The 19,640-nt window shown below is 42.6% G+C and overlaps 1 protein-coding gene across 5 annotated transcripts in view; it reads left to right on the forward strand.

Moving 5' to 3' along the window:
• Positions 1–19,640, forward strand: part of MADD (MAP kinase activating death domain) — a 101,128-nt gene that overhangs the window by 20,904 nt on the left and 60,584 nt on the right. For 2 of the 5 annotated variants that reach the window (XM_077818659.1, XM_077818663.1), the window contains 9 exons: positions 907–1,010; positions 1,666–1,859; positions 3,647–3,924; positions 4,567–4,706; positions 7,279–7,380; positions 9,998–10,100; positions 10,839–11,025; positions 11,262–11,412; positions 14,736–14,942. In XM_077818659.1, coding sequence (XP_077674785.1) covers positions 907–1,010; positions 1,666–1,859; positions 3,647–3,924; positions 4,567–4,706; positions 7,279–7,380; positions 9,998–10,100; positions 10,839–11,025; positions 11,262–11,412; positions 14,736–14,942 — 1,466 coding nt within the window. The remainder of the gene's footprint in view (positions 1–906; positions 1,011–1,665; positions 1,860–3,646; positions 3,925–4,566; positions 4,707–7,278; positions 7,381–9,997; positions 10,101–10,838; positions 11,026–11,261; positions 11,413–14,735; positions 14,943–19,640) is intronic. The other 3 variants (XM_077818662.1, XM_077818661.1, XM_077818664.1) reach the window with 3 other exon arrangements.

Here is a 19,640-nt window from a genome sequence, read left to right on the forward strand (position 1 = left end):
GAAAAATATAAAACAGATTTATTAACTACAGAAAGATAGGGATTTTTAAGTGATTATACGTAGCAAGCTTAGAGATCAAAGTTGGTTACTTAAGAAATAAAAATAAATTTGCAATCTAAATTCTACAAATTATGCAGGATTTGAATCAAGCAGTATCTTACCATGACAGATGGCACAAGCAGGTTACAGTTCCTCATTACACAGGCTCAGACCACCCTTCCCCAGTTCAGTTTTTGTCTTCCAGATGTTCTTCCAGATGTTGAGTTGGGAGCATGGGGGGAGAGAGGCCAAATGATGATGATACTTCCCTTCTTTTATCTTTTCTTCCAGCTTGCTGGAAAGTTCTTTGCTGTGACATGGAGATCAGGCAGTCCCCATTTGTCAAGCAGTCTCCATTGCATACGTGCTCTTTCTGAGAAGTCTCTGGGATGGCCATTGAGAGAGTGGATTCCCTTTAAAGGGCCATCAGCACATCTGGCAGCTCCTTTGTAGCAATTGAAAGGTTGGCTGTGGGCATCTCCCAACCTCACTGTATATTTCAGTAACACATATAGCAGTGCTTCATAACTTCACATATAATGATAGCACATACAATCCAACAGGATATTAATGTTCAACAGATCAAGAATTTTAAAACGATACCTCACAAGGCATACTTTATATGACAGTGGTGAATATGAGGGTTCCAGGGTGCTACTCTGAGGTGCAAAGTGTCTCAGTGTGCTCTCTTAAAAATTTGCCTCCACCTCCGGCTTGTGGCCAGCAAAGCTGCTATGACCCTTTCAGAGGGATCAGTGCAGCATGAGCCTTGGAAAGGCCATAAAGCAGTGCTAATGATCCATACCTTGTAGCATCCAGTTCCTGTGTTGCTGTTTGGCTGCCTCTCATCTCTCTCTCTCATCCTAGTGGTAGCGACAGCATGGATTATGACGACTCAAGTTCTTCCTACTCCTCCCTTGGTGACTTTGTCAGCGAGATGATGAAATGTAACATTAATGGCGATACCCCAAGTGAGTAATTAACCTCCTAAGCTGCACTTTCATTGGGCCTGTATGGACCTTCCATCCCCATTCACCTGCACTTTGAGAAAGTTGCCTCTTCTAAATCTTTCATTCAGAGTGAGAGGCAGGTACATTATGGTCTGCTCTTATGTAGAAGAGAGACTCTCAGCCTATTCTGCTGCAGCCTGGGACAGTCAGAGGAAGAAACTTTCTCCTTTCTGTAAGCATCACTCTCCAAAAGATCTTTAGGAGAGAGGAATGAACTGAACGTAGTATTGGTGACAGGAGCTAGTTTAACAACCCAGGAAACTAAAGTGCTCTATCCACAGAAGATGTGCAGCATGGGCACCAGTAGTGCAAGCTTCCCCCTACCTCACAGTACCCAATCAGTGCTCATCAGCCCTGACCAGAAAGAACCATTTTTAGTAGAGAGCGAAGAGAGAATTGTCTATGGCTTCTGATGAGGCTGCCAACAAGAGTTTCTGTTGGGATAGTAGTTTTTCTTCCTTAAGAAACTGTTATTGAAACCCCAACTCATTTCCCATGTTGGACAATAAAACACTGAGCAGTTTTTGTTCATTAATGAGATGGGAAGTTGTTACTGTGCATTAGGCAAGAGGCTGGAGTAGTGAGGAGTCTCTAATGCCTGGTCATGTGTTTGCAGATGTTGATCCTCTGACACATGCAGCCCTGGGTGATGCCAGTGAGGTGGAGTTTGATGACTTCCAGGAATATTCAGGGGATCTGGATGTGCAGGCTCTGGACAGTGAAAGCTCCCAGGACAACAACCAGCCTCGCTCGAGTTCCAGCACTACAGCCAGTAGCAGCCCCAGCACTGTCATCCATGGGGTGAATCATGTGTGTACTAGGACTATTGCACTCACAAGCTCAGGCACAGGGTGCTAGGACTGGGAGGAGTCTAGGCAAATGGGATTGGGATGAGGGTGACTCCTGCTAAATGGACTTGGGTAGATGAATTTTTCACCCTTTTCATAGACAAAGCTGACTTTGCTTGCAGAATTATGTTCTCCAGAAATGTTTCCTTTCAGTACAAGTCCTGTATTTCCTATCCCTATCAGCCCGTGGTCAGGAATGAGGCACCAAGCCTTATAGCTGAGAGAGTAAGTTCCCTCACCCCTCTGGCACTGTGTGGGGTTGGTTCGGGGAATGGGAGAACTGGTATGGCAAAATTATGGAGCCAGTAGGTAGAGGGTAGACAGTGAAGAAGGTATATATGTGTTTCAGTCAGACACCCAATATAGAATCACAATATATACGCATATTTTGAATGAACTACTCCCATGATAAGGTTCATACTATTTTATACTTGTAAGTGGTAGTAATTTAATGACTCATCCATATCGGTAACTCATATTCTTGTATTTGCTGGACAAATACCAGCTAAATAAAAATCCCTCAAAGGGGGTTGGCATTTAAGGCTGTAGTGAGTGGGGATACCACAAGGGTCTAGAAGACTTTGTAAATTTAAATATGATCAGATTTTGTGGGGAACACTAAGTGGGAGAAGTGGCAAACACACAGAACAGAAGCAGGCTTAGCAGTGAGCTGGAGATGCTGGGGTGGTGATGGCTACAGGTTCAGAGATGAGGTAGTATAAACGATGCTCTCAAGGATGGGGAGCATGGACACAAACTGGGAGGATCTCTGGAAAACAGTGAGTCTCAGACATCAAGGGGCGATAGGAAACTTTAATAATCAGTTGGATCTCTGGGCAAATAGAATATAAAACTAAGGAGGCAACTTCGCTGCTTTCTGTAGACCTGGAGCAGCCACCCCTGAATAGCAGGTACAACTCTGCCCATGGAGAGAAAATATAATGATGACAAAGGTCCTGGGAGAGACTGAGGGAGGAGCTGCTTTTGCATAGTCTGATGAAAATGAAAAAGAGCAAACTTGCCAGGGGAGTGGAGAAAACAAGAGCAGGAAGTTATCCCCGTTACCGTGCGATAGTGGGATTCAGAGCAATTAGCCTAAAACGAAGGGAATATTTAATGATAAGATTTGTTGGGCAGCGAAATAAAGCTCCAGAAAGGCAATCAAGGCACCATTACTGCAGATCTTAAAGCCCAGGTTAGAGGAGTTGGTAGTGGGAATGGCATGCAGACTCCCTCAGAATGCCTGGCCTGAGAAGGTTTTTCTCCTCTATCCCAGGGGCGGCCAGCTTGAGAAGGAGCCAGAATTTATCAATGTACATTGCCAAAGAGCCACAGTAATACGTCAGCAGCCCCCCGTCAGCTCCCCCACCCCGCTCCCAGCGCCTCCTGCCCCCTGGCAGCCCCGCTGATCAGCATCTCTTGATCAGTTGTTTCGTGGCGTGCAGGAGGCTCTGGGGTCAAGGGGGGAGGAGCGAGGGCATGGCAGGCTCAGGGGAGGGGGCGGGAAGGGGTGGAGTGGGGGCAGGGCCTGTGGCAGAGCCAGGGGTTGAGCAGCGAGCACCCCCCGGCACATTGGAAAGTTGGCGGCTGTAGCTCCAGCCCTGGAGTCGGTGCCTAGACAAGGAGACACATATTAACTTCTGAAGAGAGACACATGTGGCTCCGGAGCCACAGGTTGGCCACCCCTGCTCTATCCTATAGTTCTATGGGAGTGTGCATTGATAAAGTGATGAATTGGTTGGTCCACAGGAGTCAGCAGATTCAGCGGAGATGGAGGAGAAGATGATTGCTGAGTTTTCAAATCACCTTCCCTCTTTGCCGCTGCAACCAAACTTCCCCAAGATGAATCTGGAACGTCGTGAGAGTGAAAGCCCAGCTGGCAGCATGAGCTCCGTGGAGGGAATGGTGAAGAAACGAGAGTATGATAATCCATACTTTGAACCACAGTATGGGTTTCCTACTGAGGAAGAGGATGAAGAGGAGGAGAGCTACACCCCAAGATTCAACCAGGATCTGATTGGGAATCGGTAAGGTTCCCACATCACTTGCTCTTCAGTAAAGGCGTGGTGAGGTTAAATTTGTTAGTTCCAGTACTTCGGTGTTTAGCATTCTTTTCCTCAGGAATCTCCTACATCCCAGACATGTCCTGATAGTCTCTCCAGTTGGTGATGAGCAGCTGCGGCCCCTCCTGGCTGGGCACAGACGCTAACTGCAGACTTATGTTTAAATCTGGGGGACTGACACAATTATTGACATTTTCCTGAAAGTGTTCTAGGATGTCATCCTTAGATATTGGTTGCAGGAACTTGCAAATCTCCAGTGACGATTGGGATATGAACACTTGCCTCACTGAATCAAGAGGCATTGCGCTTAGATACCATAGTGATGGGTGATCTTATTTAGGGGGGGGGAAAAAAAAGCTAAAAAGCTTAGGGTTCTTATGAGCACAGAGACATTATGATGTGCCCTCCTGGCACGTAATAGAAACATAAACATGGATATACTTGTGCCTCATGTTTCCTGTATTTAACCCCAGTTTGGTCATACTGCTGTGGAATGGGTCCTAGAGGCTGTCTGAGTGTGGGAGATCCCTGCTGTTGGATTTAATGGCAGCTGGAGTCTGTACTGGGGTGTGAATAACAGCTGAACTTTTTTTTTTTTTTTTCCAGGTCACAGAAGCTACTACGTCCTAACAGTTTAAAGCTGGCCAATGACTCTGATGCGGAGTCGGACTCACGGGGCAGCTCTCCAAATTCCACCATCTCCAACAACAGCAGCGAAGGTTTTGGGGGCCTTATGTCTTTTGCCAGTATGTACCATTGCCTCCTCTAAACTGGTTTTAATGATTCTACCTTAGTGTTTGTGGAGAGGAATGGAAGTGGGGAGGGGAGAGAGCAATTTGAAACTTCCCCAAGATGGCAGCTTAGCTGTCAATCTCTCACCAGCTCTGCCACACGTCATTCTGGGAGTCACAGGACCTGTTAACCTTCCAGTGCCCTATATACTCTGCAGTAATATGGGCCTACATTCTGTAGAAAGGGCCTTGAATTCTTTAGTGCTCTGGTGTAGCAGACTGGAAATTATGAGGCAGCTTAATTTAAATTTTAAAAATTGAGGTATTTAGATAATTTATTTTCTATATTGAAACAGGTAATCAATGCAGTTTCCTGCCGTGTTGTTTATTTCAATATTAAGTTCAATTTCTTTACCCTGCCCCAACACATACAGTTTTTAATATCTTGCAGATTTTTCTCTTGACATGTAACTGAATATTATAAGTTTTCAGGGGTGAAGTAGAAGCAGAGCGAGAGGGTAGTTGGGGCTTTTGACACTTAGAGGAACAGAGGAGGTAGTTTGGAATAGTGGGATAAACACGTTACCTTGATATTTCTGCTAAAATGATTAACAGTTAAATAGCTATGTGTTCTGATACCATGGTGACTGGTGCAGCATAAGAACAGCCATACTGGGTCAGACCAAAGGTCCATCTAGCCCAGTATCCTGTCTTCCGACAGTGGCCAGTGCCAGGTACCCCAGAGGGAATGAACAGCACAGGTAATCATCAAGTGATCTATTCCCTGTTGCCCATTCCCAGCTTCTAGCAAACAGAGGCGAGGGACTCCATCCCTGCCCATCCTGTCTAATAGCCATTGATGGAACTATCCTCCATGAACTTATCTAGTTCTTTTTTGGACCTTGTTATAGTCTTGGACTTCAGAACATCTTCTGACAAAGAGTTCTACATGTTGATTGTGTGTTGTGTGAAGAAATACTTCCTTTTGTTTGTTTAAAACCTGCTGCCTATTAATTTCATTTGGTGACCCCTAGTTCTTGTGTTATGAGAAGAAGTAAATAATGCTTCTTATTTACTTTCTCCACACCTGTCATGATTTTATAGACTTCTATCATATTCCCCTTTAGTCATCTCTTGTCCAAGCTGAAAAATATCAATCTTATTCATCTTTCCTCTTACGGAAGCTGTTCCATACCCGTAATCATTTTTGTTGCCTTTTTTTCTGAACCTTTTCCAATTCCAATCTATCTCTTTGAGATGGGCTGACCACATCTGCATGCAGTATTCAAGGTGTGGGCGTACCATGGATTTATAGAGAGGCACTATGATATTTTCAGTCTTATTATTAATCCCTTTCTTAATGATTCTCAACATTGTTAGCTTTTTTTGACTGCTGCTGCACATGAAGTGGATGTTTTCAGAGAACTATCCACAATGACTCCAAGATCTCTCTCTCGAGTGGTAGCAGCTAATTTAGACCCCATCATTTTATATGTAGTGTGGGAATTATGTTTTCCAATGTGCATTACTTTGCATTTATCAGCATTGAATTTCATCTGCCATTTTGTTCCTCAGTCACCCAGTTTTGTGAGATCCCTTTGTAGCTCTTCGCAGTCTGCTTTGGACTTAACTATCTTGAATAGTTTTGTATCGTCTCCAAATTTTGCCACCTCACTGCTTACCAATTTTTCCAGATCCATAGCACTCGTCCCAGTACAGACCTCTGAGGGACACCACTATTGACCTCTCTCCATTCTGAGAACTGACTATTTATTCCTACCTTTTGTTTACTATCTTTTAACCAATCCATGAGAGGATCTTTCCTTTAAGACTTTAAATAGAATAAAATAGTGAACTGTTGATCTTTAAATGATCATCTTTTCAGGGCCTTCAACTGCTCTGCTCATATGAATGGGGTTGTTTCAGACTATCTGCAGAATGGGACAGATGGCAGTGCTGTGGTTACACTCAGTCATGTTTTCAAGGATTTTTTGGTTTGTTTTTTTACTACCTATAAGTGCTAGAAACACAATTTTAAAAAAATGGAAAGCTCAGATTCTGGAGCACAATTCTGTGACAAGAATGGATTCCATAGCAGATTCCAGAGTCACAGAGTACATGAGGCCCTGCTCATAGTCCCCATCTCAGGATTGCATGTTTTTATGATCATTTTGGAATTCTGTTCTCTCAAGTGGTACCAAGTAAATTACTCAAGGTAGAAAATCAAGTTTGGAAGCATTGAAGACACAATCTGGTGTCTCTAAACCTAGGGTAGAGAGTGGGATATTACTATACCAAAGTGATTTGCAGCAACAGCAAGGTGCTCGGATACCATGGCTTATGAGCATAGTATAAAAAAATAGGATTTTTACAGACTTTAAAAAAATTCCGACTTTTAGCAGGAAAGGGTTAAACTGTAAGCGGGAGCATGTTTGGTTTTTGGGACACAAGGGAATATAGAGGGTTAATCCAATAGTGGGGATGTAGAGCTACTGAGATCTTGATAAAAGCATGAATTGCAGGAAGAGTGAGGGGAGAGTGTATGTTGAGCACTAGAGACATTTGATTGTTTCACCTTCTGTTGTAGGCAGCCTGTACAGGAACCACAGCACAAGTTTCAGTTTGTCCAACTTAGCCCTACCAACCAAAGCTGGGAGAGACAAGAACACTCCCTTCCCCAGCCTGAAAGGTAACCACTTCCTCCCCTTGCCTGCTATTGCCTTTGCAATGCTTCTGGCTACCAAGCAGTCCAAGGATTCACCCTCAAAACAGATTTTGGGGATGTAAGACATTCCGGGGATTTGGATCCGTGTTCATCTTGGATAGTTCTTTGATTTTTCTCATTAGGACTTCTTCCCATCACTTGGGGTGTTTTGTGGGATGGAGAGGTTTCCTTGCCTATGCTATGTTCGTGTGCTTTAGTAGTTAGAGTAGGGGACTCTGGGAATCAGGACTTCTGGGTTCTACTCCTCCTCTACCACTAACTTGCTATATAGATTTGGGCAAGTCACTTTAGCACTGTCCCAGTTTCCCCATTTGTAAAATGGAGATAATGCTCACCTACTTCCCATGGAGATTATGGGGCTTAAATAATGTTTGTAAAGTGTTCTTTCAGTTTTCAGATCAAAAATCTCCTAAAGAGAGGCAAAATATTAGCACAGTAGCTCTCATTCAGGAGTGAAGATTTGATCCTAAGCTCCTGGATACAGCTGTAAGCAGAGTACTTCCTTCTCCCTTGCAATGCATTAAGACAATATGGACTGGAGAAATTATTACACTAGGGAATTGCCCCAGCATGGCTAACCCTGGAGGTGGTTATTGTTAACAGAAGGGGGATCAGGGCTTCTCATTATTTTTTGCATTGAAATCTTTCAGTTGCTGAGCTGGGCAAAGGATTTGTTTGCTTTTTAAGTTCTTCTATATCATTAGAATTTATTGTTTTGTTTTAATTCGTTGATTTTATTTTTCCCCTCATCATTTTCATCGGTAAAGATTACTTTAATCTGGAAGTGGGAAGGGATTTGAATGAAGGTTGGTATAACATTTTGCAGACCTTTGACCTTGTAGTAACAGAGGCCAAAAGTTGGGTTTTGTGTGTTAACTTCCATTTTTGTTTGTGAACTGAGAAATCCTGATCTGGGTGTAAAATGAGGAGAGGTGGGGCTGGGCTGGTGGAAATGTTAGGGGAGATTTTACACAATTACTTTCTGGGAATCCACATTCCACCCATTGGCTGTATTCCCACATGCAATTGTGAAGGGTAGGAAGCATGGCTGGGGTGGGCAGTGTACAAGAATGTTGTCTTAGTTAAACTTGCTATTGATTCCACACATTGGAAAAAAACAGTGATGGGTTTTACCATACCATGTTCATACTTTGCCTCTCATCTCCTGCAGTTTGTTCCCTTCTTTTCTTGACAGCTATAACTCTATGGGTATGTCTGCACAGCCCACAGCAGCAAGCCTCTCAGCCCAGATCAAAGACTTTTAAAACAGCTGAGTCGAAAACACTTCGAAGGTGCTGCTCGGGCTGGGGCTCGAGCTCTGAAGCCCATTCCCATGCTTAGGCCTTTAGAGCTTGAGCTCCAGCCTGAGCAGCAACTTCAAAGCGCTGTCTACACAGCTATTTTTAGAGCACTAGTGCGAGCCTTGGTAACCAAGTCTATTAACCTGGGCTGAGAGGCTCGTTGTTGGGGGCAGTATAGACATGCCCAACAGGACCTTTGGTGTGAGTGTTGAAACATAAGGAAGGGCTTTCTCTAGCCTGTAGTTCAGTCCATTTGTGCATGTATAGATGCTCGTGTGTGTGTAAATGCTGGCCTGGGTGAAGTTTCCCTTGCGCATGTGATTTGTTTTAAATGTTTTTTTTTTCTGTTGTGTAGTTTTAAATTGCTGAATAACTCTTGCACTTCCTGAGTGTGTGTTTGTAACTCTAAGGGAAGATGATGCTGGGATTGTTCCTCTGTAACTTCCATTTCATCACTGCTCCATGAGCTCTTTCCACCCCTTTCTTTAGTTTTTGTTTCATGCACATCTCTTCACTTTCTCAATTGGGCAGATGTTTTTGATAGTGCCGGTGAAATGGAAGGTGCTGTACATTGGCCCTGAAATTTGGCCAATCTGTTTCATAAATTTGGCTGGCCCAATGCTCTCTTTGGAACCCTTCCTACTGTAGTGTCACTTGGGTTTGATTTTGAGGGAGGGTTGGGAGGAAGCTGGTTACTAACTTATGCTTTTGGTTGGAGATGGTGGAGATTTTGTAGTACACTACTAATTGTGTATTTTGTGTCCCAGTATTTGGGTTAAATACTATAATGGAGATTATTACTGAAGCTGGCTCTGTAAACAATGAAGGTGGGTTCCCTACAGCATGAGCTGTGCATGATGTAACAACTCCCAGCATCCTCTGTGCCTGCCTTTTGGGCTAACTTTCTCACTGGGTAACCAGTATCACATGATCTATACTAGTCACCCCTTAATGCATTGAGCTTTTACACATAATGTGTCTAATTCAAAGATGGTTCTTGTGGTGGAACTGCATGCAGAGCAGCCAAGCTTCTCTTGCCCTTCACCTCCAGCTTCCATTACCATCTTTTCTCTTTCTGCATTGTTCCCATTACTGTTTTCTGCCCATGTGTGATGCTAGAATACGGTATATGCTGTTGCTTTTCTGAGTTTCCATTTTGTCTGAAGTCTATTATCTGTAATTTAACTGGAGCATTAGCTGACTTTAATGTCTCTTTCTGCCATGGGTGTGGATTGCCTTTTTGATGACTGTTCTCTCATCCTGTCTCCTTTCCCATACAGGGAACAGAAGGGCCCTGGTGGATCAGAAGTCTTCAGTTATTAAGCACAGCCCAACAGTGAAGAGGGAATCTCCATCACCTCAGGGGCGAACCAGCAATTCCAGGTAAAAATACTTGTCCTGACTTTTCTGCATACATATGGATGGTAGGGCAGTTCCAGACTCCCTGTGAAAAAGTCTGTATCAGATTAGCTATTGAATACAAAGCTATATTTCTGTGCTAGTTGCCTTTGGGAAGTGTATACACCTTGAAGTTTGAGACTTTCAGAAGATGCTTTCACACAGGAAGTCTGAAGGTATTGATGGCCTTAGTCTATGCTCAAATCTGTATATTTTTGAGAGCTCTCAGAGGCCTCATCTCTTTCAGAATGGGCTCCTAGAGGTTTCTGATTCCTGAATTAAGTGCTAAATTAAGGAATGAGTCCCCTTTTATAGACCATTTGTCTCGGTCCTGAGAATTGAAAAGCATTGACAGATCTACTGGACTCTTCTTGTTCCCTTTGTTGCTCCTGTTTAAATGCAGTTGGATTAGGTTAGATACTACAGTAGTGTAGTCAGACTGCATTAGGGATGTATGTTAGATGCTGCAGCAGAATAGCTAGCAGCAGACAAATTGCTTTGAGCAGTTCAGTGAGGACAGTTACTATAGTACACAGATTGGACTGAACATAGTTAGGTTAGCAGTATGTTGAACCAGGTTTAGATTCACCACTTGTAAGCTTAGTTTTTACATGGAACGAGTTTGTGCAGTTGTCTAGGCCAGGTCACCCCATATGCGTACAGATCCCAAGTACCTAGGTGTAACTGCTTTCTGCCTGTTACTCCCGTCTCTCCATCCTGCAGTGAGAACCAACAATTCCTGAAGGAGGTTGTGCACAATGTTCTTGATGGGCAGGGCGTTGGGTGGCTGAACATGAAGAGAGTCCGGCGTCTATTGGAGAGTGAACAGCTCCGCGTCTTTGTACTAAGCAAACTGAACCGCACCATCCAGTCAGAGGAGGATGCTCAGCAGGATGTCATCCAGGACATGGTCAGTGCTCCATTCCCTCACATTACTCAGACTAGTTCATGCCCAGGTTTGATTAGTTGAGGGTGTTCTGAGGCAATATCTTAGATTACTCCTAAACCCTGATAGTAGAAAATGGTTTCTGCGCAACGGGTTATTGATCTGCGAACCCCTGCTAGAGTGAGTGAGTGTGTGTGTGTTCATGCTGGGATGAATTTCTCATGTGTGAAGCATCCTTACTGCCCAGGTTCTCATTGCAGGAAATCAACCGCAAGGTTTACAAAGGGATGCTGGACTTGCTGAAATGCACTGTGTCAAGTCTGGAGCAGTCGTATGCAAACGCTGGCTTGGGAGGCATGGCCAGTGTCTTTGGCCTACTGGAGATAGCGCACACTCACTATTATAACAAAGGTATCATGTCCGCGTGTAGTGCACAGGAGCATGCAGGGTCACGGTTCTGGAGTTAGCTTTTGTGTGCGTCTGTGTATCGTGAATGTCTTTTTATAGCCTTGAGGTGCGTAGGTGCTGTATCATAATTACTAAAAACATACTGCGCTTGAAACAACACTTTCTTGCCTAATACATCCAAATGGCCAAATCAAAATTATCTCCAATGCTTGACTGAACACACAAGTTGTGCAACCTGATCTAAAGACTGGGGCTCTGAGAGACAAACATAAAGTGTGAGTTCGAAAAGTGGGGGCCTTCAGCTAAGAATGCCCTATCCACATCCTCAGAGAGTTGAATTCCAGGCAGACACCCCTCATTGGACCACATCTTGAATGACTGGATATAAGAGGTAGTGTCTCTAGCTAGGTCTCAGATCATACCAGGCTTTAGAGACTCTAATGCAGGGGTTTTCAAACTGCGGGTCGGGACCCCTCAGGGGGTCGCAAGGTTATTACATGGTGGGTCGTGAGCTGTAAGCCTCCACCCCCAAACCCTGCTTTACATCCAGCATTTATAATGGTATTAAATATATTAAAAGTGTTTTTAATTTATGGGGGGGGGGTCGCACTCAGAGGCTTGCTATTTGAAAGGAGTCACCAGTACACAAGTTTGAGAACCACTGCACTAATGAACACCTTGAATTACATCTGGAACTGAGTAAGTAGCCAGTACTATGTGCAGAGCACAGTGTAATGTGTTTACATGGACTCACCCCACTCACAAGATAGGCAACTATGTTTCGTGCCAGCAGAAACTTCCAGAAGCTGACCGAAATAAAGTTTATTAATCCAGCTTGGAGGGGAAGGGACCTGCATGACTGTGACAAAGTGTAGCTGTGACAAATGCCCGGACAGATGGGGAAAAATCACTATAAACCAGCACTATCTGTAGATGCAGGAGCAGTGAATGATCCTTCAGTTCCCTGTGGCTATGCACCTACAGGAAAAAGTAGCACTTACCACCAAGTGAAAGGGCAGGTACAGTCTGCTTCCATTCTTCTACATGAGCCTTTCTCCCTCATCTCACCAGCATCTTTTTGATCTAGTCCAAATTCAGTCTTAACCATTTGCTCCCATCAAGGTCCAAGCCTCAGTTAGGCCCTGAGAAAGCACAAAGGGAATTTGTATGTGATAAAAAGGTGACTGTGCTTAATGTTGTTCTATGTGTTGGTGGTGCGGCTGACGAAATTGAAATAGAGGAACAAACTCACATTTAACATCACCCTGTGTCTGAAATCTGATAGGGGTTTTTTTATGTTTTTAAATTATCCTGCTGCTGCTGCTTTTCTTTCTTTTTTTTTTTTTTTTTTTTTTTTTACCACCAAATTAATATCAGCAATTTGGATTTGGGTATTCTTTTTCCGGGGACTTGATTTCATTGTTGGTACCATCACCAAACACAGAAGAAAAATCTTTAAAACATTTGTTAAATGCACATAAAATATAAAAAAGTTAAAACATTCAAAACTTAAAAGATTAAACCTCCCTTTTAGCAGTTTCCCTTATTTTTGCTCTCTTTGTGTAGAGACTTTTAAAGGGAAAACTCTTACTTGACAGTAATCTCACATGGTATTAAGTGTCCTCAGAGGGGACAGAGTCCATTTTAGGTGGTATCTCTTAGTTCTCAAGTTCTGTTGCTAAAGTCTGATGTGTTTTAATATAAAATAAGAAAAAGACACACAAAAGAGGAAAGAGCAAAACACAGCTTCTGTCTCTGATGTTTACAGTTAAGTTGCTAGAAGACCACAGATCACATCAAATGATCCATTACCCAATTAGCTGCTCTGGGACCCTGACTTACCTTGGAAAACATTTGGCTAATTGCTCTTTCCTCTGGCTGATCTGTTGGAAGCAAATCTCTCACCTCAGAGTGAGTTGCTCAGTACTGCTTTTAGTTCACCTCTCTGGCCACAGCAAAATGTTGGAAGATAAAATGTGTTCTGACTGGATTCTTATTCGATAGAAGGGAAATAGGGAGTATCAGAAACATCCAGCTAATTTGTTTGTTCCATAATTTCTAACTATATCCCATGGCTGGCTAGGTGTCAAAAGCCCTGACTTCACCCTACACAACCTCCAGCTTTGCCCCAGACAGCTTATATGATGCAGTTATATGTTGTCAATACAAAAATCTGAAGCATATTGAAATTGGAAAATATGAGGACAATGAAAAATAAACTGCATCAAATATCTAAAACCACAGGGGGCTGCTGTTCTGATTGTTAATTTCAATATTTAATTCACTAAACAGTGTAGTATTTTAATTTAAGTGAAGCTGTACACATTCTCCAGTTTGCTCTGATTCAATCACCATTTATTGGGCTGATGCAGGAATTACTTGGTGAAATCCCATGCCGTTTTATGCAGGTTAGACTAAAAGAACATAATGGTCCCTTCTGTCCTTAAAATGTATGAATTTATGAACTCGCAGGTAGTCAGCTGCAGCTTTTCCAGCATTTCCTCCTGCTGATTGAGTGACATTGTCAGTACTTTGCTCAAGATTTGTATTTGCCAACTCCAACAGAGTCCACAATGGCAAACTGATTTCCCTTAATGTTACTTATTTCTCTTGCATCCGTTATTGTGAGAGTTCTTCACAGTAAGAGAAACTGGATGGTGCTCCAGAGATGGTATTTTGGGTTGATCAGGCTGCTGTCTCACCACTCTGAACAGTTCTATGGGAAGAGACCTCACAATTAATGTGTCAGAAGAAAAGAAAAAATTGTAAGCATCTCATGCAGATAGATCAGCCTGGGAGTAGGTGTCCCATCATCAGTGCTGTAGTCTTCTCCCCTGTTGTTTCAGTAGTATCAGACCATCTGCAAACCATAGTGACCTATGAGGATGATGGCTGGATATGGGATGTCTAGGTGCCAGTCTGTTAGCACTTGTGAATGTTGTTACGCCATTGACAGAAGGGGCCTTCACAGGTTTTGAAATTCCTCTGGGTTCACCAGCCTGATAGGAGCGGGCATGGTCCCTGACATCAAACTGAAGGAGCCAATGATTTGACCATAAAAATACAAAACAATTCTGGCTGCTCATGGGCTCATCTCAGTCCCTGCTCTTCACAGTGCTGCTGATGGTGAAATCCATTTGAGTCTCTAAATCTGAGAAGTGACTGTTTTGCATTGATGCTGCCTTAGGCACTAGGCTTTATTAACACCATTCCCCCCATCCTTTCTCCCTATTCCCCTTCCTATTTCTGCCCTCCTCCCACTCTCTTCTTTCCCTGGTCTTATACTATTTTTTCTGCTTCTCTTCTTGTTCTCCTTTTTCTTAAAGAACCAGAAAAAAGAAAACGAAGTCCAACAGATGGAGCAGCCACTCCGGTTGTCAAGGACCCTGGTTTAGCCACGAGGGCGGAACTGAAGCCTACAGTGAAACTGCCAGTACCCCAGCTCATGCCAAGGGTACCAAGCCCTGCAGGAAAAGGGACAAGGGAGTTTGACACAAGGAGTCTAAAGGAAGAAAATTTTATTGCTTCCATTGGTGTGTATTGATGTGCATGTGGAATGCAGGAGGAGGGGTTTTCCCCTAGCATTAGGTTCTGCTTGCATCCTCCCCATTTTAATACACTTGCCTTCATTGCTGCAGTAACGTGCTTCATTCACACCTGGATCACAAGGACCAATCATATCTGCTCTTCTTTCACTCGTGGAGAATTATTTCCCAGGGCAATTTGTTTTTTCAGAAGTTTTAATTTTAAACCCTTTCCAAATAGCATTGACACTTAATGATAAAATCCTGTGAGTGTTCCATGGCCGACACTTTTGGGGAGTCATAAAATGACCTGAGAGAGATGGCCACGTGATTCTGGGGTCTACAGGACCTTGGAAATAGTAATCACAATAGGGACTAAATAAAACAAAAAATACCTGTCATTCTTTACTATAACTGGGAGACAGTTATCTGGGGTGTGTACGCCAATAGAAATAGGGTCCAGGGATCTGCTAATCATGAACAGCAAAATCCTTAGATTTTTACATGTACATTTTAGGTTTCAGCTCTTCAATTTCAGTAATCTGGACTGATGAGCGTTTCTTCCACATCATGGCAGGCAGACTGCCTGACTACCTAAACAGCTCTCGCAAGGCTGGCTATTGGAAATATCTCCAGTCACACTTTTCTTTAATGGGCGGGGGGGAAATAAAAAGACAATAACTAAGAAACCTATCAGATATATTCCAATCTCTGATTATACTAGCTGAAAAGGATCTTCACTTGGTCAACAAAACAAGATTTAGGAAGGGTCCAGATTATTGTATCTTTGGGTAAGAAACCTGATCATCAAATGGGAAAATTCCTTTTTCTGCTCATCATCTCTAATAATGGGGACTGATAGACTGGGTTCTGAGCACCACTATGTATAGCTTGACAAAGGGAAGCCAGTTTTTATAGGATCATTGTACAGAGGATTTATCACCCAAAGGCGGTGTCTGATGAGGCTACAACATCCAGTCTGCAGTGACTTGTACAAGGTGGAGAGAGTACCAGATGCTCATATGACTAAACAGGTGCAGACTCACCACCCCACCCATATAGTGGCCACAGTTTGGATTAAGTCCCACCTAAGGGATGCTGAATCCTTGACCTCTGACCCAGTATGCGTCCTTGATTCAAGAGCTGATCCAAGGAACAATAGTACAACTGAAGGCTTTCAGTTTACTTGGAAATCCCCCTGGGAAATAAAAAGTGATCTTATTTCTATGATTAAACTTTAGGGGCTTGAATGCCTCCAAGTTACATTGGATTCTTTTTTCCTCTGCAGAAAGAACAGAAGGAAGATAGTTTTTTTTTCAATTCAGCTGGAAAGCTGGGAACTCAAAAAGGTGGAAGCTCTTTGCATGGGATTCTTGTTGACAATGAAGAAGTAGCATTGACAGAACAGCTGGCTGTCCTTTCCTGGCTGTCCTTTCCTGGCTGAAACTAATACTTTATCTTGCACACAGGAGTGTCATAAGGATCAGTCAATCCATGTCTGCAACGTAACTTAAAAGATGCAGTGCTACAGAAGTCCTAAATTTTGGGTTTTTTTATTTTAATATTTATTATTGAAACTGTTCCTGTCAAAAAAGCAGCCATGAGTGCTCTGCTAATTGTTTAAAGACCGGGAACAGGTTAGCTTCTAACTGTGCTCCTGATAGCCCCAATGTTTGCCACCTGTCTTTTCAGGGTACTTGATGCAAGAAGGAATGAAGCAACTGGACAAGAATCTGGATTTTTTTAAAAAGTCAGTCTGAAAAGCTGTCCACATGTCCCTTGTAGAATAGCGACAAAGTGACAGGTTTTACCTTGTCACCAAAGCCATGTTTTCTTAAAGTGCAGTTCTACTCTAAAAGGTGACTGTAAATATGGCATTGTAGGGTATCACATTTGTCTCAGACTTTCTTAGTTTTGTTTAGTCTACAATAAAAGAGAGCCCTGTAGGCTCATCTGGAAGTTAGGCGAGGTTCTTAAATGATCATGCATTGTCAGTAATACTAAAGGTTTTATTGGACAAATTCTGCCTTCAGTGACACTTGTGCAGCTCCATGGCCTTCCAGAGCTTTGAGCCAACATAACGGATTGGAATGTCATAGGAGTTTAGGTGAAGAAAGCAGATTAATGTCAGGAGACATCAGTGAATGCTGACAGTGTTGAGTTCTAGGGTGAGTTATCAATCTCCCAGTTGGCACAATTTGCATCTTAACCAGCCTGCCTGGATGTTTAGTTTTTCATAATAGGTGAATTGATTTAAACATATGAAATGGCTTGTAGTTGGCTTTAGCAGAGCTGGCATCTTCAACCGAAGTTTCTTGGTCCTTCCATGTTTCCATATAAGAGACCAAAGATGCATTGTCGAGACCTGTGAAAAATAGATTGAACTGATTGAAGAAATAAATATCTTTATTTTCATCCAGGTTATATGCATCCTTCCCTCAGACATGTTATAGATTCTTTGTACTGAGTGAGATTCCAGAACTCATCAGCCAAATAAATTGGCATCTCTGACCAGTTCCTTGTTTGGATCTGCCAAAGGAATTCCACTAAAGATGATATGTGCTTTCTCCCTTCATTACTCAGTGGCTTTTTTTTACTTTGTTCAAGAGAGTAGGTCCTAGTTTTTCAGTTCCCATTGGGATATTAAGGATGTTAAAAACATGGGCCATCTTTTGGGACTATGGAATTCAGTTGGAATATGAAATAAGACTCAGAAGATGATGAACCAGTCTCTTGGGGGAGAGAGCTAGAAATTCATCCTCCTAGTAGAATAGAATTTCCTGATGTCATATGAGCCTTGCTGCAGAAGATTTTCTTTTGAAGACTTGGTTTCTGGCACCTTAGCTGCTGTCTTGCTCTTGTCCATTGGGCTAGTTTATTTTGCAACTAGTCTACCCTGAATTTAAATTCGTCTGCTCCAACAGCAATTGCTTTTAGGCATCCTGGTCCACCTCAGTGGGAGGTTGATAAACTTTCACTTGTAGGATCAGAGATTAGGTCACTTTTTAGGATCAGAGATTAGATCACCCTTTAGATCTTGTCTCAGGTTACCACACAGGCTTTCACCACACGGTTTTTCTCTAGTGAAGCTAACAACCTGAGATTAGATGAGAGATCTCCTGTTCTGGGCTTGATCTGCCTGACTATGTTGGATGACTACACTGGATATCCTATTTTTGGTGATCACCTTGCATTACAAGTAAACATTTCAAAGCTGCCATGGTATTATGGTCCCTTGTTGATCTTTATGGAAGATATAAGAAGATACTCAAAGGGCCCTGGAGGTACATGACCAGAGTTTAGGTCACAGCCAAGCCTTTGACTGTGTATTTAAGTTCCTTATGAAGGGATGCATAGACTGTCTTCTCTGTCAAGTCAGCTCTTTTTGGGGGGAAGAGGCTATTGTTTTAAATTTTAGTGAATTGTTAAAATAACAACGTACATGGAAGTTTTGCTGATAGTTACAGCATCAAGATATATAAAAGCCGCTGAAGGCAAATGTTATAAATAGGCCTCTCAGTAAAGCAAATCTTGTTGTGTAAGGGAATTTTGAATAACGGAAATCTGCTTGCGTCAGTCTTAAAAAAAATTAGGAGAAAAAAGGGGGATAAAATAGATCATCAGAATGAATGGAATGTCATGTATAGCACCATTTCCTGCCCGCTGCCCATATGCATGCATTGTTAACTGGTGATGGAACCTGACATCTAGTAATAATGGCAACTAATTAGATACAGTTCTTATGGTATACTAGAGGTAAGACAAGCAGGGGATGACAAACTTTTCCAAAGTTCAAGGGGAACTCTTTCCAATGTGAACCACTCTCGTGTCCTGGACCTTTCTCAGAATAGTTGTCTGCATTTAAATTTTCAAAATGTCTTGTATTCAAATTGATATACTTTCCATCCCTGGCAATGGCAAAGCCTATTATCATAGTTCTTTCTGTTTGTGTTTGCCATTCTTCTGTCTAACTAGGAGAGTGGTAGCGTTTTCAACACAAAGTGGGTCTTTTCCTTTTGTTTTGCATTAATAGTTTAGACAGGAAATTCTCTATAAAGGTTGTGGGGTCTGGGCCTCTCTTGCCTAATGGAACACCAGTCATTTACATGTTATGACATTTTGCATTACTTACTACCAGTTTCAGGCATCTTCCCATACTGTGTGCCTTCACTGGAATTTTGATATGGGGAGCATTTTTAAAGCCAGTAGCTGGCACATTTCTCCCTTTGCTTTTCCTATCAGGCTGTTTCTCTCGCTGAAATACTTTCTAGCTTTCTTTCAAAGGAAATGTGTGTAGTTTGCATTCCATTGGTTCTAGCCAGTCTTTGACAGACCACCTCACTGAGTCACTTTGGAGGATTCCTGGCCTGCAGAGACCTGCTTCTGAAGACTTCACCATAAAGAAGTTTTTGATGCATTTTATCTTGTTTTTGCCTATTTTATTTTCCATCTTTGTGTGTTGCTGGGTCTTAATGCTGTCCTGGTAAACATGACAGGGCAGACCCAGAGCAAAAATGTTTTCTTTATTTTCTGAAAATAGGGCTTCCTCTGGATATTTTCTTTAGCTTGGCTCCAGGCTCTACCCCAATAGAAGGCTTTTCGATATCAAGTGTCATTACTGAACCTACTCAGAAGGACAGTAACCCAAGGTGAAAACTGTCTAGTGTTTTCTGAAGTCTTGGACTAGGATTATTTACTATTTAGAGA

This window comes from Eretmochelys imbricata, chromosome 6 (genome assembly GCF_965152235.1).
Source record: "Eretmochelys imbricata isolate rEreImb1 chromosome 6, rEreImb1.hap1, whole genome shotgun sequence".
NCBI lineage: Eukaryota > Metazoa > Chordata > Testudines > Cheloniidae > Eretmochelys > Eretmochelys imbricata.